This window comes from Erpetoichthys calabaricus, chromosome 10 (assembly GCF_900747795.2).
Source record: "Erpetoichthys calabaricus chromosome 10, fErpCal1.3, whole genome shotgun sequence".
NCBI lineage: Eukaryota > Metazoa > Chordata > Cladistia > Polypteriformes > Polypteridae > Erpetoichthys > Erpetoichthys calabaricus.
In genome coordinates, this window is record NC_041403.2 from 52,605,816 (window position 1) to 52,630,840 (window position 25,025).

General features: G+C 34.8%; 1 protein-coding gene across 1 annotated transcript in view; it reads left to right on the plus strand.

Moving 5' to 3' along the window:
• The first annotated feature begins 8,312 nt into the window (after positions 1-8,312).
• erich3 (glutamate-rich 3) overlaps positions 8,313-25,025 on the plus strand; it is a 39,343-nt gene continuing 22,630 nt past the window's right edge. Inside the window, exons 1-8 of the mRNA XM_051932429.1 lie at positions 8,313-8,587; positions 18,501-18,594; positions 19,109-19,234; positions 19,762-19,833; positions 20,520-20,645; positions 21,887-22,042; positions 22,678-22,881; positions 22,981-23,164. Coding sequence (XP_051788389.1) covers positions 8,565-8,587; positions 18,501-18,594; positions 19,109-19,234; positions 19,762-19,833; positions 20,520-20,645; positions 21,887-22,042; positions 22,678-22,881; positions 22,981-23,164 — 985 coding nt within the window. The 5' untranslated portion in view covers positions 8,313-8,564. The remainder of the gene's footprint in view (positions 8,588-18,500; positions 18,595-19,108; positions 19,235-19,761; positions 19,834-20,519; positions 20,646-21,886; positions 22,043-22,677; positions 22,882-22,980; positions 23,165-25,025) is intronic.

Here is a 25,025-nt window from a genome sequence, read left to right on the forward strand (position 1 = left end):
CGTCTTATCACTGTTGCAGACGCACTAGCACTTGGCATGTATTTAAGGAAAAAAGTTAACTGAGAACATGTAAGGCATATGTTTCTAAAACTACACACTCTGGCGTGCTTATCCTCTTACACATCTGTGTATCTGGGCCTCCACCTTCTTCTTCTGTTCTGGTTTGATCCAGTTTCCTCTTCTCTCAAGGCAGTATTTATACACCTTTGTATGACAATTTCAGTTTATTGGCAGTCTGTCACATGGAATAACACTTTGAAAAAAATAATAGGCTGACATGTTTCTTGAGAAAGCTGTTCATTTTGGCTATTTTTGAACCAAGAACTGAATTTTAGTGATGTCAGTAACCTTGCAATCCAAGTAAACAGAATAAACATATTTAGCAGTGCTAATGTAGTTGCAAAGATTTCTCTAATAACCATTTAGCATTTAAACATGACTAATTAAGGATACACTAAGGGAATTTACCATTAGGTCACTGGAGGAATGGTTGCTGAAAATAGGGCTTTGCAGTTGGTATATATTATTTAATAAAACACTACTTTGTGTGTGTGTGTGTTTGGTCCCTCTGAACAATCTGATTGGTCAGTTTTGCTTTGGTTGCTCAGTCAAACATGAATGACAAAGTTAGTGCCGGACAAAAGAGGTTGAGACACACAATAATACCAGGGAAAGCAGTAGGTGGAACATTGAAGGTACACTTAAGGCAAGAGATATCTAATATCAAGTATTTTTAATTCTACCAGAGGTAATGTAGCTAGTGTGAATAACAAATTAATAACTTGTCATTTCAAGCAGTAGTAGCCATTAGCAATATTAGTAATGTTTTGACTATAATTTTAAACCAGTTTAATGTTTTTTTGATTAAAACTATCAATTTCTATCAAAAATATGAACATTTCTGGGTGTATCCCTGAAGTAGTATCTTTCTTGTAGCGTGGTGACCAGAATTGCTCGTAGAATTCCAGAGGCAGTCACACTAGTGCAATTTATAGACTAAGCATAATGTCCCTCAATTTATATTCAACCATGTAACCTAACATGTTATTTGCCTTTTTAATAGCTTCCGCTGATGAAAATTAATGTGTCAACATAAGCCACAAAATCCTTTTCAGAGGTTGGTTTTTTTAGAACAGTATCTCTCATCTTGTATTTACAGCATAATTGATGTTCCTTTTGTACATATGTAGCACTTTACACATTTCTACATTAAACTGCATTTTCCTAGTATCTGCCCAGTTCTGAAGTTTGTCCAGGTTTGTTTTTATTGTTTTTGCTGTGTGCTAAGTGTCTTCTGCTGTCCAATTTTAATATCCACTATGAACTTGCTGAACATACTGTAATGAACCACGGGGTGCAAGAGAAGGAAGAATGGACTTTACACTCTTTGCAAAACTTGTGTTAGCTGGACAAACATGCTAACTCATTCATCAGCCGCTCCTCAACACTACCCATTTCTTCTGCGTTTCTGGTGGCTTCATCCCTATACACAATAAAAACAAATGTTTTAGGTCAACAAAAACATTTATGCAACAGTTTGCAGCCAGCTTTTTGAGTTATGTAAATTAAGTAGATACAACATACTTCAATGAGTAAGGTGAATTATCTTTTCCTTTACATTTAAAAGTATTTTTAATTACAATATACTTAATAATTATCACCACACACACCCAAACATACTCACATGCACACACTTAAGCCAATTTAGCAACAATTCAGTAAGAAAAGACCCCAGAAGACATGGAGAGAACATGCAAGGTCCATGTGGGAAACATCTGGACATGAGCTCTGGACTCAGTATTGCGAGGCAGCAGTGCTACTACCTGGCTACTATGCCACCCCTTTACATGTCATGATTTTAGTAAGTATAAATACTCAGCAAATCTGCACACAGTGCCTCCCGTGGGTAGACCATGGGCAATATGGGCTTGAGAAAACCCAATTAAATAATGTACTGGCCCAATTTGGGCTACTACAAGGGGCTGTAGAAAACATCCATGGAGTGGCTCCTTAGCAAAGTTCTCTTAGTGGCCCAAGATGGGTTAATTCCTGGTAGTGCAAGTTCAGGGAGTCCTTCATTGCCCCAGTGAAGGTTTGGTATCGCTGGCCAATGTTTCCCACTTTTTAATGCTGTCAACGAATAAGTAACGCAGTGAATTAGTATTTTCAGTGAATTTTAGATTTTGATTGTAGAAGAATAAATAACAATTTGAACAACTTCCAACATATCATTTTTATATTGGTCAAAAATAACCAATTTTTATATATTTGTGATGTTTTTATTTCCAAAGTTGTACCATTGCAAAAAAAAAAGAAAAAAAAAAGAATAGAGTAGAAGCTGGAATAGTACCAATAAATGCAAAGGCAGAGTGGTGGCTCTGAGGCTAAGGATCTGCAATGGTATCCCGAAGGTTGCCGGTTTGAATCCCCGTCACTGCCAAAAAGAGATCCTACTCTGCTGGGCCCTTGAGCAAGGCCCTTAACCTTCAATTACTCCAGGGGCACTGTACAATGGCTGACCCTGTGCTCTGACCCCAAGGGGTACGCGAAAACTAACAAATTCCTAATACGAGAAATTGTATAAGGCAAAATAAAAAAAAAAGGCATTTTGTGTTTTTTAAGAATACCGGTAAATAGTTTAAAGCCACAATAGTATTGTGTTTTTTAATTAATTTTCCTATTGATTAACCAATTCTAAATCTTAATAATTACATATAATTTAATTGATAAAAAACAATTTAACACCAAAAAATGTTTCAAGGAAAGGACCAGTCCAATATTATGCAGGTTAGGTGAGCTAGTGGTGCTAAATGTATCCTATGCTGTGTGTGTTAGTGTGTTCACCCTTTGATGGGCTAGTGCACTGTCCAGGGGTTGTTCCCGTCTGTGCCCAAAGCATGCTGGAATAGGCTCCAGGTACCCAGCAACTCAACCCTGGATAAGCGGGTATGGTATGGACTTTTTCAGATTCATAACCAAAATTGGGCTCCATTTTTGTTTGTCCACAATGGGCTAGTGTTTTGGAGCCAACATTACCTCCAATGTGCAAATCCAGTTTGGGCCATTGTTGGTTGCACACATATAGTTAATATGTTTGCAAAAACTGAGCCTACACTGGCCCAATGTCAGTTTTTTTGCTGGGTAGAAATATTTGTTTTTTTAGTTAACAACATTTTACAAATTTAATAGTTCAAAATATTTTTTACATTATTTTTTAGCATTTTCAAGTTGAATTGTGACATGGATCACACAGTACTCTTGGGAAATCAGTTTTCTGCAATTTTACTCATTTACTAATATACTCACATCAGTAACTAAACCAGTAGGCCTATCTTGTGGTGCATTGTGCCATGAGATCTTTTAGCTATCCTCCAAATATTTTAGAAGCAATAATTTAATAGGTTATCACAAGAACTGCCTGAAAAAATCAAAGCAATTATATTGTGCCTTGGTTCTGTGGATAAAGTGTACTTTCTGTATTATTTTAGTCTCCTGTGTAATATTAGAGTGCAATGAAAAGTGAAGCAAATTTTTTTTAAATCATTAGTGTTATACTGCAGCGCTTCCTAAAGCACAATATATTGTGTCAGTGATTCACCTAGCTTTAGTTCCCAGCCCCAATGTGTTTGGTGTTAGCAATGTAATTGCCCAAGTAAGTCAGAGGAGTCCAGAGACATAGTTGGGGAGTCCAACCAGGCCACTCCATTTAATCTTAAACAAACATACAAGTGCTTGATAGCACTGCAAAAAAACAAAAACAAAAACAAACAGGTCTTAAACAACTGGTTGCTTTCATTATAACAGTTTTGGCTCCAAATGTGATGCCTCCTTCCAGGGACGTCCATCATGAGAAGGGTCCAATCAGATTGGGCATCTTCTCAAAACTAAGACAAAACAACGACAGTGCTTTCCCTATCAACTTTGGTGCTTTTTTGCCTAGTCCTTGTAGGATATGCTCTTACAATAATACCATCCATCCATCCATCCATCCATTTTCCAACCCGTTGAATCCGAACACAGGGTCACGGGGGTCTGCTGGAGCCAATCCCAGCCAACACAGGGCACAAGGCAGGAACCAATCCCGGGCAGGGTGCCAACCCACCGCAGGACACACACAAACACACCCACACACCAAGGCCAATTTAGAATCACCAATCCACCTAACCTGCATTTCTTTGGACTGTGGGAGGAAACCGGAGCGCCCGGAGGAAACCCACGCAGACACTGGGAGAACATGCAAACTCCACGCAGGGAGGACCTGGGAAGCGAACCCGGGTCCCCAGGTCTCCCAACTGCGAGGCAGCAGCGCTACCCACTGTGCCATGTGCCGCCACAATAATACCTTAATGGAAAAAAAAGTTTACAAAATTTATAATTAAAAATCTATCTATCTATCTATCTATCTATCTATCTATCTATCTATCTATCTATCTATCTATCTATCTATCTATCTATCTATCTATCTATCTATGATACTCTGACCTCTGACTTCATTGCTGGTCCTTGACACTCTTTAAAAGTTCACTGTCACTTTGGATCAGTGTAATCAGACATTTATATTAGCAATTAGTAAATCATACATCTTTCAATTTCTTTTCAAGCTTAATAAAAAGTCAAGAAAAGTGGCACACTTTATTGACTAACTAAAAGGAAATTCAGTGTCATCAGCAACTCTTTTCTAATGGGATAGCATGCCACTAAATCAGAGCAAACAAAAAGTCACAAAAATGAGAATATGAGATTCTCACACAAACAAATGGAGAACATACCAAATACTGTACATCTAGCCAGAAACCAGTCCTGGTAATCAAGTTCTGTAAAACCACAAAACACTCCCATCCCCCATAAAACTCTGCTGGTCACATGATAAATAATTGCACAAAAATCATGTTGAAGGTTTGAACCCTGTGAATGCCAGAAGTGATTCCACTCCGTTGGGCCCTTGAGCAATGCCCTTAACCTGCAACTGCTCCATCATGGGTATGATGTTAAAATGCATCCAGCCCTGCAAGCAGGTCCTCCAACTTGCAGGGAGAACTGGGGGGTTGGTGGGAGGATTGGTGTTCCAACCACTGTAAGAAAAACTCACCCTGTTCCATTCCATTCAAACTAGTGTGGGGCTGAAGTGTCACCTGTTGCACGGCTGCGCTCGGGTCCTAATTTGAGATCCTTGAGGAGGTTCATCATGTGGTGGCTGCAGCAATGCACTGTATCAGTACTCCCAACCTCCTCATTAGGAAGTACTGACAACATATGTTCTTCATTTCTCTGGAGAACAGTACTGAGCGTGTGAGTGGTTCTGCAGTTTGCAGAAGTGGAAGCTGAATGGCTAACCCCAATGAATGGTCCTGATTATATAATAAAAAAGGCTTCTCTTACGAGTAAAGATGGTATCTGAGTGCCTGAGGCAACAGGAAAGATGGAATGGGAGTACAGCACAATGTACATTATGAATACAGCACTGCAAATTAATTGAGCAGAATTATCCTTTTAAGCTTGACTTGGTAGAATATGTGCTTTCTTACAAGTATTACAAAATATTTTCTACAAATTCTATAAAAAGGAAAGCATTCTTGGAATTTTATAAGAAATGTAATTTTCATAAAAAGCTAAGCAAGCTGCACATGTATTACAGCCTCCAATGGTTCCTTAAAACTAAAAGGGTGTTCATGGTAATAAAAGGTGTGATGACAATATGCTGTGTGACTTCTGCAATACTCTCATTTGCACCTCACTCACGTCTTTACTAAATTCCTGTTTTGGAAAACAACAAAGACCAGGAGAATTTACCAACCATATGACTTAAAAGTCTTATGGAAAGAAGCTTTATTTTTAAAAATGGTAGAATGAAAGTAGCAAAAAAAATTATGTGAATTTTGCATTAGCTGCCTGTACGTTTGTGAAATAGTCACACATTTCAAAAACATGCACTTAGGTATAAATGACAGCCTAGGAGTAACTGCTCAGCCCATGAAATGGCATTTCTCCAGGCGTTGTTTCCTGTCTTGTGCCTCATGAGACTGAAGAGTTCAGAATTTGAATGTATGATTGTTATCCCACATGAATGAATCCCAAATAGTGCGGTCGTATTTTGGGGATACCGCTCCCTGATCTTTTGGTATTTAAGGGAATGATAGGAAAGAAGAACATTATGCCATCCACCCCTTTCACAGTAGTCGTTCTTCCTATAGTCGGGATATACAAGTCTTCTGTGCCAGCCAGTATTGACTGAGGCAGGAAATAGTGGTCACCAAGAGAGTATCTTTTCCGAGGATTTCCCAGTCTCCTGTCAACATGTGCCGTCGACATTTCAAGTTTTAACGTTGAGTGATTTTAATTTAGTGTTAATTTATATTGTAATGATCCAGTCTCAGCATTCGTTTGGTAGACCTTTGTCAGATCTTTAACCTGTTTGTAGCGAAGTGGTGGGCACAGTTGCGACTCTGCCTCTCTTGACTTCACAACTCCTTTAAAATGATTTTACAATATGTGAAACTGTCTTCCTTTAACTAGAAATGGCATTTTCAAGAGCATAACAATGACTGGTAAAATGGTATTCTAAAGTAAAAATTAATCATGTTGGATTTTCTGCGGTTACATAGTGGAAAATAAGAAAAGAAATAGACTGCGAAACTGGTGGCAGCCAAAAATGACTCAAATGCAAATATGGCTCAAGTGCAAATAATGACTACTACACGTGGCTGGTTACAAATGCGCGTCTTTGCGCAAAACTCATACGCCAAGCGATGCAAAACTCCATTGGTCAACCAGTATATTATTGACGTCGATGTACAGCCAATAGAAGATTGATAAGTCGCCTAGTTCTTTCTCATTGGAAAATAACTTGTACGTCACGAAGTTTCCTTGACAACACTACAGTCAGTAGAAACATTCGAGTTGTGTTAAGGTAGCAACTTAGCCTAGCAACAGAAAACAGACATGCCTACTTTACATTAACTACTTACTCGCAAGAATAAAAGTCTCTTATCGCGTGGCAGGTAACTTGAGGTTACGCTGCAGACTTTGTTTTACACCGTTGCGAAGTAATCTTTTGATTAGTTATACTTGTGAACAAATTAACATTTAATAAGAATTAAAATAATAGTTAATTGTTTTCTGTGGGCACTCAACTAATGTCCATCAGATACAAAGCATTAATGTTTTTGTCTGTTTTTTTATCCAAAGTAGAATCAATGGCATATGTGTCGACGTCCTGTCTCTCTTTGGTCAATGCGTTATTTTGATTTTGTGAGGGGTTTATGGCTTATCCGCATCTGTTAGCCCTTCTTTGGCTCGAGACAGTGACATTGTAATGAAGAGTTCAATACACGAGCTGCCAAAACAACGTCATTTTAGTCTGGTAAACTCTGGATAAAGATGGATGGATGGGTTGGAGAATAGAATGCTAAATATGTACATAATAAATTGTAAGTAATTTCAGATAAATACCACATCTGAAACATCACTCATTACTGTGTCTGCAATATCGATGCAGTTATTTTTATCTGTTCTTGTCCGCTTAAGAATTTCTGTCAATGCATTTTTTCTCTGGTCATTTGTAGGCTCTTCAAGTGATTTATAATATTTTATTTGTCTTGTAATTGCACTTTGTCACCTCATTTCTTTTTGAAATTAATAATTTACCAACCTGCTCAACGAAAAGTGCGAAAATGTTGGAATAAGAAGTTATATTCTTTTTCTTAAATCCAAAATATTAAAAATCATAACATCCATCCATCGTCCAACCCGCTGAATCCGAACACAGGGTCACGGGGGTCTGCTGGAGCCAATCCCAGCCAACACAGGGCACAAGGCAGGAACCAATCCAGGGCAGGGTGCCAACCCACTGCAGGACACACACAAACACACCCACACACCAAGCACACACTAGGGCCAATTTAGAATCGCCAATCCTCCTAACCTGCATGTCTTTGGACTGTGGGAGGAAACCGGAGCGCCCGGAGGAAACCCACGCAGACACGGGGAGAACATGCAAACTCCACGCAGGGAGGACCCGGGAAGCGAACCCAGGTCCCCAGATCTCTCAACTACGAGGCAGCAGCGCTACCCACTGCGCCACCGTGTCGCCCACAAAATCATAACAACAAATATAATAAAATATAAATGTATTTAAGGTTGCACATTTTTGCACAATACAGCACGAAAAGTCTGATATGACGGGTAAACACACGTATACATATGGACAATTACGTTAAGGTGAACGCTAAAACAGGATTAAGCGCGGTCAGAAAAAGTTGATTTCTCGTAGACTTTTATTTTGATACACAGAATTGCCGCGGTGACAGGAAGTAGTTATCTTGCTTTGCTCCTGGTTGCTAGCTTCACTCTGCAGCCGATCGTTGCTAGCTTCACTCCGTAAGCAGGAGCAATTGGAAAACGGCAGATGCAGAGAACGTACAGAACGCATAGGGTTCTGAATGGATACATGTGCTGCGCTGTGCTCCCTATGTTAGCCACCCCTCCCCTCCACCAGGAAAGCTGGAAAAGTAATACTTCAGGACTTTAAATCAGAATCTGAAGGACAAAGCTGTGTCTTCTGAAAAATGAGCCATCACCCACATTCCGGGTAAGCGACACGAATTACAGACCACAATTTAAGATTTTCAATAGGCAGCAAAACCATTTAAACTATATATATGCCTTGAACCTTTAATCAAAACAATGCACGTAAGCATTTTGCTAATTATTTTCTATAAATATCCACCACTACTTCAGTTGGTTTATGTAACGTGTGGCTTTAAAGTAACGTTTTAAATAACAGTAGGTTACAGTTTTTTTTTGCATTTTATTATAATTCTTATCTTTCTTTTTTACACCAACATTTCTCACTATGCAAGACTTTATATAAGTAACTGTTAAAATACATGTGTATATGGGGTTTATGGTCACCAATTTATCAATCAGTGTTTTCTTCTGCCGATTACATACCAAGAGGGACATTGAGGTTTGTTTTTTCAGTTAATACATTTTTTTATGAGTGGCTAATTAATGTTAATGTTATTCCGTACAGACCTTGACAAACTGGTGCTGTTTTCTGAATAAACTGTTTAAATCGGAATACGGTATAGATTTGAATAAATTGTTTTAGATCTGTATTAAATATATGCATGTCACAAACTTATATCAATGTGTTATAATAATGAAATATAGATTTAAATAAATGCTTGAAATCTGTAAATAATGTATTCATAAGTCAAAAACTATTGCAAAAACATGAATGTGTGAATTTAAATGTGTGTGTATATATATATATATCCTCCTTCTATCCATTTCATTACCTGTTAATTTAAGTTAAGAGCTGGCAGGAGCTAGAAGTGTAACTCAGCAGCATTGACAGGGACAATAACGTACACAAAACTTGGAAAATTCAGAACTGCCACTTAACCTAACACACACATATTTGGAATGTGGAAGGAAACCCTAGTACCTGGAGAAAAACATATAAATGGGAAGAAGGTAAAAACAACACCTAGACAGTGCCCAAGCTGGGATTTCAACCTAAAACACTATAGCAGGCAAATGTTAGCTTATTTCAACCTAAGACACTATAGCTGGCAAATGTTAGCTGTGGTACAATGTGTATTTAAATTTCTTCTATGATTTTGTTTTAATTTAATGCAGTTTAGAATTTGCCATTAGGTAATAAACCTAGTTTAATATTGAGGTTTTCACAGGGAATGCAATTCCAATAATGATTTTTCTTTTACACATTTATGCACTTGGAACATTTTAACCATTTTGCAGTAAGATTTGGAGACCTTGTAAGTGGTAGGAGTAAAATCAACATTCTTATGATAAAATAATGAGCCAACTACACAAACATAATTTTCATTTACTAAAGTAAAGAATTTTTGTGAATTAATTATTTCTGTTAATACATAGTAAGCCACTACGCAATAAAAATAACACGTTTCAAATATTAATATGAAGAGAACACTATACACGTAGATCCAGTTTAATTAATATTTTAAATATTTGTGTTTAATGATTATGTGCTATGAATCACATGGTTTAGGAGCTGGCATATTTGTTTATCACCACTATTTAAACCAGCAGCCTATTCAAGACATTGATTCTGTGACATGTGTTTCCATGGATTCTCGTTGTCTTTTACATATTTATAGATTTGTGTGAGCTTGTCCAGACATGTTTATACACTAGAGTTTGTTTTATAACCCAGGTTTGTTAACTGTGGACCGTCATTATATTAATTTAGATATTTTTATTTTTTACAATAAATAATACATCTTTTTAATTTGAATTGTCACTGTGTGCTGTATGAAGCATTGCAGTAAGCTGCAGTGTTGTTATTGGAAAATAAGTAAGAATACATTTTTTTCACATTATTATATTTAATTTCTCAGTTTTAGGAAGTGTACACTATAAATCACTATTCATTGTGAGTCTGCAAAAACAATAATGTGACCTGGGTATGTGTTGCTTGTAGTTAGGATAAAATGCTGCCACACAAAAACATGTAAGCCACGCAGGGTTGATGGGTTAAGTGTCTCTTCTATCTTCACTAATACAGTACAAGTTATCTGATACAGTAATCTTATCCTTGACATAATTGTTTTGTAGATTCCCTCTTCCTCAGTATAGTACTATAAATGTAGGTTACATATACCAGGCTGTTATTTTTCAGTATATTAGTGTTTATAATGAAAATGAAAAATCTTTGCATCTTTTAATAATTTAGTGGTAAAATATGCTGAAGTCTATTTGCCATTTTTTTTACCTAATTAAGAAAATGGGCAGTCTTCATCCTTAGATTTTAACTTTTACAGATATTGAAAATATGGACACAGTAGAACTAGACTTATATGTCACAAATTTGTTGTTAATCAAGTTTATAGTTGGAATCAAAGCACAGTAGATTAGTAATTTTAATCAGTTCTAATACATTTTTAAACAATTGATTAAAATGCTTTCATTTTCTGCTTGCAACTTTAACTTCAGTATTTAACTCTATATAAAAATGTACTCCTTTTTTTTTTAAATGATCACTTCTCAAGCTGAAAGGAGTTGAAAAAAAATATGAGAAAATATTTTTTTTTTCCAAAACATGCTAAAATATTCCCAAAAATTATACAGTTCTATAAGTTGGTTTAAAAGTACAATCAAGGAACTTGTATAATAGTGGATTGTGCAGTAGTGATGAAGTACTAATTTGCTCACAAAAAGAATGTATGGATTAATGGGTTTGAATGTTCTGCATCTCATGTTCTTCACCCAGTAATCATGTTAGAAGTTTGTAAGAAGATTGGTTATTGTGAAACAAAACACCAGTGAGTCAGCCAGCTTCAAGGAGGACACTCCTTAACCTGAACAAAATAAATAGATACAGGTGTATAAAAGAGATTGTTGCTAGGGTTTCTAAGAACCATTTGTCTTTACAGTTTGTGGTGCTCTTTAGATGTTGCAATGCATGTGTGTGTGTCAATAATGAAATAATTCTTGCTGTCAGGTTTCTTAAATTAACATAACATTGACTCCATATAGCGTATAAGTGAATGTGTAAATCCAAAGTGGGAGTGCACTAGTCTAGAATTTTAAGACTATTTATAAATCCATTTGATACATATTATAAAAAGTACTGCAATGTTTTGTGGGAGGCCATATGTGTGCCTGTTTTTTTAAATTATGTAGGTATTTATTGAACTTGTTGTTGGAGTGCTTGCATTCTGTTGCTCTTATGAACACAAAATGAATCATAAGTTCATTATATGAGTTCTTGTACAATTTTCACTGTTAAATTGTTAAGAAATTTTGCACATTATTAATAGTTTGCTTAAAAATGAATGTTACCCAAAATAACTTATGTGGTGTTTATTAAACATAACTAAAACATCTTAAGCATGATTATGCATTCTTCATACATGTGTTTTATGAATCTGCTTTATTCAAAGTAATCCAGTAAGAAGCCCAAACCTACTTGAGCAGAACTGAGATCAACACAAAGATAATTTGTATCCATCATTGTTGTCGTTTGCAGGGCAGACTCAAACCCACACATCCATGTTAACTAATATTGAGTCAGTATTTAGTGTAGCCAGCACATGTTTAGCATGTGGAGGAAAGCTCACACATTACCTGTGTTGAGTCTCAGTTTTCTTCAATGTCTTCAAAGACGAGTGTTTAAGGTTAACTGACAACTCTGAATTAGCTCTATATGAGTGTGTCCTGTAATGGATTTTCATCTTGCACAGAGGCACTTTATTTGCATTTTGCTACTCTGTAGTGAACTAAGCAGGATTGAAAAATATATGGATGTTTGTAATTCTGTGACTAGAAAAGAGGGTTCAGAAAATGAATAAATAGACTGACTTTTGTGATCTTGCAAATGGATGAACAGTTTTGAAAATTACCTTAAGAAGTGTTCATTTAATGTGTTTTCAAACTTAAATGTAAAATAAAACTAATTTAAACAGGATGTATGGACAATGTGCAAGTTAAAAAAAGTTTTACTTTTTAGCATTATATATCTTTATAGAATGTGATTGCCATAAACAAATAGACATCATTAATTAGAGTGCTGTTCATAATAAAACTCGTACCATAGGATACAATTTTTTGTATGGATGCATATTTATGTTGTAAATGAATGGGCAAATAAAGTATGTTGCTTTTTAGACACAGAAGCAGTGAATAAACTGACAGAATGCAATTTCAAATAAATAAACTGAAAACAAATATCCTATTGAGCCTACCTTTATTATGGATAAATCTGTAACTGATCTGACGTTGAAGCTTTTCCTCCCTAACTAGTTGTATCTCAAAAACATGTCCATTCTTACATTCTCAATTCTCTTTCCGATTCTGGTGTATGTACTTCATTTCTACACCAGTCTTTACTTTTGGCTTGAAGCCTGACTCCAGCTTGCCTTTGATGGCTAGAGGCCCTTTAGTGCTCAGTGACCTGGACCAATCCCTGGTAGAATTACACCCTTGAACTATTGTTAGTTTAAAAGAGTAGATCTCCAAACAAGATCTGGTGTGCTTGGACTCTACTGATATCAGTAGCCTCATACCCAGTATTGTCCCTGTGCAGTACCTTGAGCTTCCTCCATACCTTACGAATTCCCTAAATTCTGAAGTGTGGCTTCTAGAAAAGCTCTCCAAATGCCAGTGTGTGCATCTGTCTTTTAAAATCACTCCTGTTTTGCCTTTTCTCCCCTCTTTCATCTTCTCCATGTACCAGTTGCCCTTGGAAACAGTTTGCCAAGCAGTACCTTGCAAGCATTTAATGAATATCCAGTTTGCTTACTGGATAAGTAAAAGGTGTAAATGATGATGAGCTAGTAGTTAGTTAGTTAGTTAGCAAGCCACGATTGGGAATTGTACTTGTGCTGTCATTACAGTTCATCTCCGAAATTAAATCCATGGACATATGAACTCTTTTAGTAAGGAGATCATGATTAATAAATATCTTTTAAGTGAAGTAATTGTCTTGACTTCTTAAAAATGGAAAGCTTGTAATGTCTAGTTATATTAAATTCATGCCACATTCCAACAAGAAATGATATACAAAGGTGTGACGTGAAAGGGAGGACTGTTCTTACTAGAATTTTAAATCTGCAATAGGCAGGTTCATTCACTTGCAGTGTAAATTAGTGTTATGTTATCTTAAACATCTGATGTTCACATTTTAATATTTTTAAAGACAGCTCAAAATTTACAGTAATGTCTATAATTGCCCTAATGCTTCTGCATTGCTTTGTTAGTGAAGATATGTCTCTTATTGTTTTGGTAACTGGAAGTGATGGATTATAGAAAAATTGCCTACAGTCCGAATGGTCTGCTAATAACGCACATCACTAAATCTATGCATTTCAACTGGAATAGGGAAGTGTCAATATCACTTATTATGGCTTTAGTCCTGTGAGTGCACCCACATATCTAATCAATGAAATTTTGCACAGATTGTCTCTTCTCTCAAGTTTCATATCTATGTATACTTTAACAGTAAACTGTCATTTTCTTAGAAATTGACTAATCTCTTTGAGTATGTGCTTATTAGGTACAAGTTTATTTTGTGTTCTGTGTTGTTTCAAATTTGTAAACCTGTTACAAAAAGAACCAAACAATAAACATATAAAAGTGATTTGTGAAAGATTTGTTTGTTTAATCATATTTGTAAGACTGGCAAAAGATAAGTTATACATCCATTTTTTAAAAAGTCTTTCAATATTTGTTTTGGGTAAATTTAAAGGAAATACATTTTAAAAAGTCTTCATAGTTTTATTATTTACACTAGACTTTTACGCGCCTCCACTCCTTACACTTAGTTCACTATGGCTACAGAATATGAGCAAATGTGCCTAGGAATGCATGCTAGATTCATGAAGTGAAATTTACATATTAAAATGTACAATTTGCACATGCTAAAATAAGAATGATGTATATATCACATCTATTGGATAATCATATATTGAAATATGGTGAAATGAAGAAAAAAACATAAGCCATATTGATTTGAACAAATTACTGCATGTCAATAATCTCTGACACGTCTAGTAATAAAGCACAATAACTGGTCAATTAAATGGCCATACTTGCTTAAAGGATTTATCATTCTCTTCAAACAGACTTATGGAAACTTATCCACATTTTCTTTTAGTACTTAAATCAAGCTGAAATTAATTCAGTACAAAATGACCTATAGAATCCATTCTACCCATTACAGAGTGTGTAAAATGTGATTTGATGATTAAGATAAATGTAATAATAATAAAAATAATAATACATTTTATTTATAGGGGCACTTTACATTAGCAGTAAATCTCAAAGTGCAACATAAAAAGTTAAACAAAGGCAAGGCAAGATAAAAACAGAGATAAAACAACAATAATTATAGCTTTCTTGTTAATAAGCTTTCCTAAACAGAAAAGTCTTCAGCTTCTCATTAAGAGACTGTTTGGAGTGAAATTGGTTGGAGTTTGAAATCCCAGTTTAGCTGGTCATCTGTTGGCTCGTTTCACGTCTCATTTCTGTTTGGCTGCCATTTAATGAAGAAACAAATCAATTCAGAGGACTGACTCCTTAAAAACAGGGCTATTGAAATGAAGGGGAAAGGAGTTAATTAGCAGTGAAAACTGGGCACTGATTAGGAAAAGGGTTAGAATGAAAACCTGTAGCCACTGTGGCCCTCCAGGCCCGGAGTTCGACACCCCTGATCTAATATATAATACACATTTTAACACACGTCTTGATATTTATGCATGCATTAAATAGTTTATGGGATCATGCATGTTTCAGAGCACAAATGTTAAAAAGTAATATTTCTTCAAATAGACATGCTAAACTGCTACACAAGCATGCATTTTGTCCAGTCACATTGCAAAATATTATCATGCAAGTCAAATGTACAGTTAATGTTGCATCATAGTGACTGCTGAGTACTAAACCCCAATGACTGCACATATGTATGCATTATATTAACAGCAGTAAAATGCAGTTTTTGCATGAATTCAAAATGTTGCCATGATTATAAGAAAGAGCAATACTTGTAAAAGTTTTGACTAGTGTTATTGAGAGATCTAAAGGACATTCCATACCGTGACTATGTGTAACAAGTAAAACCACAGGAATTACAGTCAAACGTGTTGATATGTTTTAGAGTCAAAATAGATGTTACTTTAGTTTGGTAGATGAATGCTTCCTTTTTAGAATGGGACAAAAGCTTAATTAGCACAAGGTTGAGAGTTCATATCTCAGAGAGGGAGCAACTTACTGCGGAGCACTTTTAAAAAAATCTTTTAAAAATACTGCAATATCCATCCATCCATCCATTTTCCAACCCGCTGAATCTGAACACAGGGTCACGGGGGTCTGCTGGAGCCAATCCCAGCCAACACAGGGCACAAGGCAGGAACCAATCCTGGACAGGGTGCCAAACCACAGCAGAATACTGCAATATTTTTAATTAAATTAGAATAATGCAGTATACTTGAAAGAATTTACTAATAACTATATATCCACATTGCTCTGTTCAATGCAGGCACATGCTTTTGTTTTGCAAATGATTTACTAATGTAGAAATCTAGATTCATTTTATTGCTAGAATGAATTTGGTCATTTGTTGTATAGTAGAATATGCGTTTTTTAGGAATTCAACCACTACATTGCAGTACTTATCCAATGTAATAATCAAGCCCCACAGCAAATAATAACAATTACTTACCACACCAATTGCTCTGCCTTTACAAAAACATTACATTGCCTGGTGAGTTTTATTGAGAAATGTAATTTTCAACATGGAAATGAGGGCAACATTAAATTAATGTATCATTTTTGGTTATCCATCATAAAAAACTTTCAAAACAAACAAATTTGAAGGATTGTCTTTTAGTTCATTTTTCTAGTCAAATTTGGCTTAACAAAATTTGAAATATTGCTAACATGTTAGAAATTGTTTGAGAGAACTTGTCAAGCAAAGAAATTGATGAGTCCTCGTAATGGTGATTTCACATGTCTGATTATAGCTTTGTAGACATATCCTTCTCTTAAGTGAAAAAATCTAGTTGGTCATGAGACTCATGAGACAAAGCAGAGTACTTTAAAACTGTCCTTTCAAGAACACGCATTACATGGCCAGAATTTTGTGGTGAATGCTGGTTGGTTGAGTAAAATAATTATTTATTTTCATTGATTTGCATGAGCAGTGCAAAATGTAATTTTACTTTTGGTTGTACCTCAGTCTGCCATTGTTGGAATTCACTAATAGCTGCTGGTTTTCATAAAATCCATTCTTTTTTCAACTTAACTTCTGAATTGATTCTTAATTTTGTCAGTTTTGCATGTCTATCAAGTTTTAATTTTATTTTATCAAATAATTGTGCATTTGCTTTCAAGTTACATTAGTATTCGGCACCTTGCAGTATTCAAAATCACAGCCCAAAAAAGAAGTAGACCTGCTTATCATCATGTTTGTACTATATACTTTGTTTATTGGCCATACAAACAATATTCTCATTTTTTATTTTAGTTATAAAAACAAAACATTTTATTGTCAAAACACATTTTACATTTAACTCCCATCACCATCACTATCTGTGTTTCACTTTGGGGTGCCCATATTCTTTTGTTCTGAGTGATTATTTTTGTTTGTTGTTTTTTTGTTTTTTTTTTTTTTTCTTTTGGCCCCCAGAATCCATTGACCTTGTATTGATTCCGTGGTGGCATCTTTTTAGTAAACACTTTTGTGAACCTCACATCAGTTGTACTCCCTGGCTCTCAAAGAGTCAGCTTGCAGCAGAGAGTGAGCACGAATTTGCATCTTCAGAGTTCTTCTCTTTGCACTATGTCGCGTGTTCCTTTGTACGTGGGTCCATCCATCCACTACATGCATTACCCCTCTTACCAGTTGTTAGCAGTTCCGAAAATCAACCTGTCACTGGGCCGGGGTGTGGGAAGGTGCAATAAAAATCCAATATACAGGTGAGTAAAATTGTTTTATGAAAAATACATAAATACTCCTTAAGGCTTAAGGTGAGTGTAAAGTATCTTTCAGCAATAAAAATCATAATACTTGAAAGAATATTTTTTGAGTGCCTTAGAAAGCTCTCAAAGTAATCTGATATTTTTTATAGCAGTTGATTTTGTAGTACATTTTCTTGCAGCACAGTGTCAAAAAGATCCGAAATGTGTGTATTTTTACATTTTACCATATTCCATCTTACCATATTCCTTATCCAACTCTTTGCATTTCCAGTACTAAAGGAAGAGTCATCCAAACTTTTGGAAGGCTGGTGTTTTTGTTGCTATGTCATGACTACAAAACTTTTTTGATGTGGAACTGAAATGAAGAATGTGTGCTATCTATTAGCTGCGTGCATGCATATATCTAAAGTGAGAATGAATTTTTCTCATACGTTTTGGGTAAACGGTGCATAACACAGAACAAATTCAGTATATAGTCATTTGTTTCCATAGGTTTTGGGGTGAACTGGTGGCACAGTAGTTGGCTTTTCTGCCTCACAGCTCCAAGAGATTGAGAATGTACTAAAGCTTGGTCCTGTATGGAAACTATTATAAAAGCAATATCCAATTTTTTCATGTATTCAGAGACTTAGGCTTTACAAAGAATGTTGTTTTTCAGTTATAGAGATTTAGTGAAACCAACTGAAAAGTATTTTAATTATAAACACGTTACATGTTACATCTCTTCAATGTAGGCTATTCATTTACAGCACAGTTTCATTATACTGTTCATGCTCATTCTCAGAGGAATTTGATTTCCTTTTGAAATCCAGCACAACGCCAGAAAAATAAAAAAAGTAATCAACATGGTGTTAGAGGTTTGTTTGAAAAATGTATGGAGAATTGCATGACAAATGTCCTTTCTTATCTGACTATATAAATCAATATGTATGGTATACAATACTGAACAATACAATGGAGGAAGTCTTGGATAAGAAAACAATAGATAATATCATTGGATGATAATCATAATTTATTTCTGTTTTCTTCAAATTCAGACTAATAGCAGCCTACAACAGTCTAACCGATAGGCACCTAATTGGATACTTTAACAACACAAGAGTACGACGGCATCTAAGAAGAGCAGGACTGGTATGAATTCTCATGCAATAAACGTATTTCATTAAGCATTTTCTCACCTTGTTGAAATGAAGATAATTTTTTATGTAGGTAGCTAGTAGAGTTGGATTGGCAGGTTTAAAAATGAATTAACGAGTTACTCTTAACAAGCTGCTGTCTTTCCTAATGTATAGTAGTGCATTTGTTTTAGATAAGTAATTTTTATTCATTGATGTTTACTTGCATTTTTATAATAATTCTTCAACACCAATCCTCAACTCCCAAATGTTTTCAGAAAAAATAAGAGAGTGGAAATGATGAACGGTTAACTATCACTTTAAGTGAAGACTATAATCACTATACAAGTTGTGTTATTTCCTGATTAAGCCTTCAATTTCAATTTTTTCTGATAAATTAAAAAAATTAAATATGCAAGTTAATGTGATACCCATTTTCTTTAATTGTTCAGCATTATCCAACCTGATTGTGAAAATACACTTTAATTAATCAATTTTTATGTAATTGTTCATCTGTATTTTACCCTAAGGTTACCAAAAATGGCAGAATCGTCCCAGAGAAAGAATATAAAAATAACCTCCTGCAAAAGGACCATGAAAGATACTTACGGGAAAGTATTGCACAAGCAGTTTTTCAGAAAGTACTAGATTTAGAGGTAAGGAGTTTGTGAAATACTACTTTTTAATCAAAATTTTTGATCTCTCCTTTTCTTTGTATTTTTCTATATATGAAGAGAATGTGATTTCATTTAAACTGCTTAAAATATTACATTTAATAACTTTTTCAATGTAGTTATTATAAATCTGTATAATGCTATTTAGTTTGTATTTATATTTGTCTCACTCGTGTTTCTCTCACATCCCAGAGAGATGTTTTTAGGTTAACTGATAGTGACTTAAGTAGTGAGATACAGTAAGTAGTGAGTTAGTGAATGTGGACTTGCATATAATCTATAAGTAGACCCAGTGTAAATGAGTATAGACTTACACATGTGCCAGTAAATAGACCGATACCAAGTCTGGAGTTGGCTACTGCACATTTCTATCAGGATAGGCTCCGATTTCTGATTTCTTATGTAGAGTGGGTTTGAAAAATTACCAAATTTAAATATAAATGTAATGTATTTAAATAATGAAACAACATTGAGTTTTTGTTAATATTTTGATTCTTACATTCATTAAGCGGCATCATAAACTGGAAATAAGAAAGAAATTGGAAGAAATTACACTTAAAAGACGGACTTCAAAGATCAAGGTAATGTTACAAGCCTTATTTTTTCCCCCATGTTTCCTTTTTAGGCTTCTTGAATAAAATATTAATTAAAATAACATTACATACACAAATTGCTTTGTGTTTATTTTAAACTAAGTAGAAAGCTTAATTTGAACTTGCATCAGTTTTTTCTCATGAAAATTATAAAACATTACTTATAAAACTGACATGCACATTCTATAATATAGCCTTTCTTGTATTTGTGGAAGACTCTTGATTCTAGTTAAGAAATATTTAGCAGTTATCTTCAGAACTGGAAAATTAAAGAAAATTTAGTAAGTGCAGTGAGGCACAAACAGCATCAAAAAAGCAAATTTAACATAGGTAAGGTAAATTTTGCAGATGAAATGAAGTTATTTAAATTTTTTGTATGTTTAAAATTATAATTATTCTCCCAATACCTAACTGTAAATGTTTATTTATATAAGGCTGTAAAACGTAACATGTTTGTTGTTTTCCATTCCAAACAATGGCAAAGTAATCAGTTTCTAAGCAGTGAGCTATTTATTGAATTACAATATTTTAATTTCTGGGTTAGAGAAAGTGTATTTGGCATGGTGTTTACTATGAAAGGCCCCACTTTAAGTAATAAATAGTTAATACATGGAATTCACAGTCTTCTCTGTTTCTTTCAACAAAATCTTTATAGAATGTCTTTTTATTTAAAGGCAAAGAGGGTAAGGAAACATGATGTCTCACTGCCTATGCTGTCTCCGCATCCGCCAACTTACCCAAGGAGTCAACATGCACAAGTGCCAGAGGAAGATGGAGAGCCTTCTGAGGGATCAGATTCTGTAAGTCTTATAGACTTGATCCATACTTGTATCTTTTTCCTTGTGATTTAAAACTTACAGTGTAGAATTTTGTGAATAAAATAAAATGTTCATGAATTTTGTGAATTTAATTTTTGTTTACTTTTTAGCATATTGCACGCTTTATACATAAAACCTTATAAGTGAGCAGTTGCTATTTAGTCATTTCTAATGTTTCGTTAATATGTTTATGGCCATTATGGTGTAAGGATGACTGATTTATTTTAGCCCTTGTGAAGTATTTTTTTTCTAAAGTGAAAATCCTGATTTTTTCCAGTTGTCTTTCTACTGTATCAGTTTCATATAAAACTACTCAGCTGTAAACTGTCAGTTTTAACGGTATAATAAGGTGATTCTTATGGCTTAGAAGGAAGTTTAACATTTATGTGAATAGGATGGGAGGGGGGGGGGGGCTAGCCTTCACATTTTTCAGGTAGATATGAGCATTTCACTTTCCTCTGTACCAGTGTAGAGTGCAGTTTAAGGGAACAGACAGCCCAGTCCATTGTTAAACCTTTAAATATTTCTTTTTTTGCAAGAACGGTTATATGCCAAATCCCATAAAAACAAAAAAAGTTTGAGAACCAATAAACTGCCAATTACTCTCAAATGTTAGCCTGGTGTGCGTTGGAGTTTATGGGTGTTAAACACTCTTAGAATTCCTTTTTTTACCTCTTGGCCTGTGTTCTGAAGTTATATGATTTATATAGTTAAAAATATTTGCTTAATTGTGTTTTAAATTTGAGATGGCATAAACATATATTTACTCCTCAAAACAGTTTTTATTCAGAAAACTGCCACTAAACAGTTGATGATCTGTAAAAATAAGTATTATTTAGTAAATGTCAATTGCTTAATGTTTGATATAATTTAGTTTCCCCAGTCTGCAACCAAAAGATTGTATGATAAACCATTCTTTATTATGAAAAGTTCTTATATATAAAAAAGTATTATGATAATGTTTTTGCCACTGTGAAATTAAAATAATTTTCTTTAAATTATTACTTTGGCCAAAAAAGCTAACGTCACAGCCCAGGAACTGCTTTTTTTTTCCCAGAAGGAATGAAGTTAACTTATAATACCGGTAATACATTATGTTGACAGTATTTTGGATTTTCCTAGGGAGCCAAAATAGCTGTTTTTAAAGATAAAAGTAATTAATAGAGATCAATGATTTTGCTTCTCTAAGTAAATATTTTTTCCCATTTTTTTCCTGTGCATAGTTACTTACTCCCCGCCCATACACGGCACCTGGGAAAATGCAACGACCAGTTCGTCTAGAGCCAATCAGTAAGGACACTGCACCTTCTCAAAAAAGGACTGTGTCAGGTGTAAGAAAGAAGTACCAAAGCGAAGAAGATCAACATATGTCCAGAGAGGTCTCTATAGCATTTTGTTTAAAATATTTTATTTATATGTTTTTATTTATATGTTTTTGTCTTTAGTTCTGTTAATAAGTAAATGATGGATTAATTGGTAATCTGTTTAACAAGTAAATTAAAAGTGAATTGGTAATCCACTATTGATCCATCCATCCATTATCCAACCCACTATATCCTAACTACAGGGTCACGGGGGTCTGCTGGAGCCAGATCCAGCCCACACAGGGCAGGGCGCCAGCCCACCACAGGGCACACACACACACCCACACCCACACACCAAGCACACACTAGGGACAATTTAGAATCGCCAGTGCACCTAACCTGCATGTCTTTGGACTGTGGGAGGAAACCGGAGTACCCGGAGGAAACCCACGCAGACACGGGGAGAACATGCAAACTCCACGCAGGGGGGACCCGGGAAGCGAACTAACTAATATATATATATTGCTATTCAAAGCTTGTACAATTTTTTATCTTAGATGAAAATAAGGTAATAAGGCACAGAGCCTCCCTATACTCATATGAAAAAACTTAATATTAAATTAAGCCAGCTAATTGTTTTTGAATGTCACTTCTTTTTCTGGAATTTGAATTAAATTGTTAGAGAACAAATATTTTTTATCTTTTTTTAGTTTGGCAAAGAAGATCAAAAATATTCTACGAAGGATTTTGCCTGTGAAGTTTCCCCCTATCTACTTCCAGTTATAAATAATTATGTGGTCCCAGTTCCACCTCCTTCTAGAAAAGAAAAGAATTCGAAGGGAAAACCAAAGGGAACAGTTGGGGGTAGAAGGCTGCGGCCCACAACTGCACCAAATTTGCTAGGTGTCACAAAGGTAGAAGTTTTTTTAATTGTCTGTGCTGTTAATGAAAAATGGTATAAATAAGAAAGAAAATGCTTTCATAATAGAACAAGGGTATTTTGTGCCTTTCAGGAGTCTACCAAATATCACAAAAACGGAATTCACAGTAATGTAGTATTAACTATGGTGTATTTTGGAAGAACTGTCCATTTGACGTTTGAGGCTCTAGGCCTGATAAAAGAAGAAGTGAAAATTCTACAACAACACTGTGGTGGAGAAAATCTATGCATTTACCATGGACAGCTATCAGTAGGAGGTTAGTGCCCTAAATCAAATTTTAAAAAAGCAGTGTTCAGAATGATTACAACTAGTTTCATGCTGCCCTTTTGTCTAATCAGTCGAGTAATCTTAATATTATATAAAGTTACTAAGAACGTGGTTAAAGGCTAATGTCTTACAGAGTAAAATAACTAAATAATACTTGTGTTTAATAGAATTGCTAAAATGTCCTACGCTTTATTTGTAAAAATCAGTGTTTCAGTGATAGAAATAGTTTTTAAAAAATTTTCCATTTTTGATACAGTCATTAAGGGCCTGGCACAATGCTGGGGACTGAGGGGGTTTGGGGCAAAATACTTATTTTTGTATGATAGAACACTATTATTACTTACTTACTTTGCACTCAGAGAAATATAATTTATAAGTGGTTAGATAGGTACACTAACTTCAGGTTCACTCAGAAAGCAACATGTCAGCACAACGCAGTTCCTCTTCTTGTCCAATGCATATTAAATGAGACTCCATGCTGTATTAAAACACCACAAGCTAAAATAAAAAATAGAATAAAATGAAAAAATGAAATAAAAAAGCAGTTTACATACATTTCAAACAAAATGATTTACAGTAATTTCTCAATGTCTGTGTATTTGTTATAGAGTAAAGTGCATTACTAATAATTTTACTTTCATTATTAGTCTGTATGTTTACAACACAGAGTTTTGTCAGTGAGTATTCATTGTTAGTTTTTTGCTCATTGATACTGGGAGTTAGTCACCGGGATTACTGCAGTGGCTTAGTTTCAAATGTAATATCACTGCCCATTCAGAATTTCAGATGAACCCTGCAAAATTTTCCCTTGCACCAGCCTTGACTATATTTTTACCTGAATCACTTGGTGAGGATCGCATGGTGAGACGAGAGTGAGGACTAAGCAGTCAACTTTCAAGTATAAACCAATGCCATGAACCAGTAGCTGTTGTTAGATACCTAATTAACTGTTTGTAATGAATTGAAACGGTGTTTAATTTATGATGTTGAGAGAAAATATCCTGGACCACAGATTCACTAAAAACAATAATTGTTATTTTGTACTTTAAATATATAAAACAGATGCTCTTGTGCAGAATCTTTACGATAAAAGTTGCAAAGGGATTTCCATGTGGTTAAAAAGATCCTGACATTTAGAGTACAGTAATGGTTAAAGAGAACATAAATAATGAATTCTGATTTGATTTCAGTCATTTCAATTACTGAAACATGTAGGTGCTTTATATACTAATTTATATATTATTTCATTTTTATAAATAATCATGTAGACAGAAAAAATGTGTCTCATAATTATCAATAGTTTTTCTCTGTAGATGTATTTTAGTGAGTGTATTTATTTATATATATTTTGTCTAGTGTATACATATTTTCCCTGTCTTTATAAAGGATCATGCTGTTTAAGTGTAAGACTAGTTCTATAGTAGTCAAAATCTCTTACAGGGGTCAGTTTTTATAGACAGCCTGTCCATAATATAAATAAAGCAAGAAATGCAAAAAATAAAGCAATGACAGCTCTTCAGCTTCTATGCATTCATCTCTGCAGGGGTCAATTTGTGCTTTGCTGTTATTGGTATATGTGTGTTAAATAGTTGTATTTTTGTGCTAAAAGAAAAGAGACCGGTTAAAAGACATATGCAGAGAGACACATGGAGCGTGTGTGATAACTAAAATGGCATCTTTGTGGTGTACAGTTTGCCATTTTAACTATGTGGGGACGTTGATTTAATTTCAGAGTGCAGTAGATAGATCAAATTTCTTTTATTTCCTTGGCTGGCATGGGATTTTATTGATGTTTTTGGAAATCTCAGTTATATATTGGTTATAAAGTGTGCTAATATTCACTCTGCATA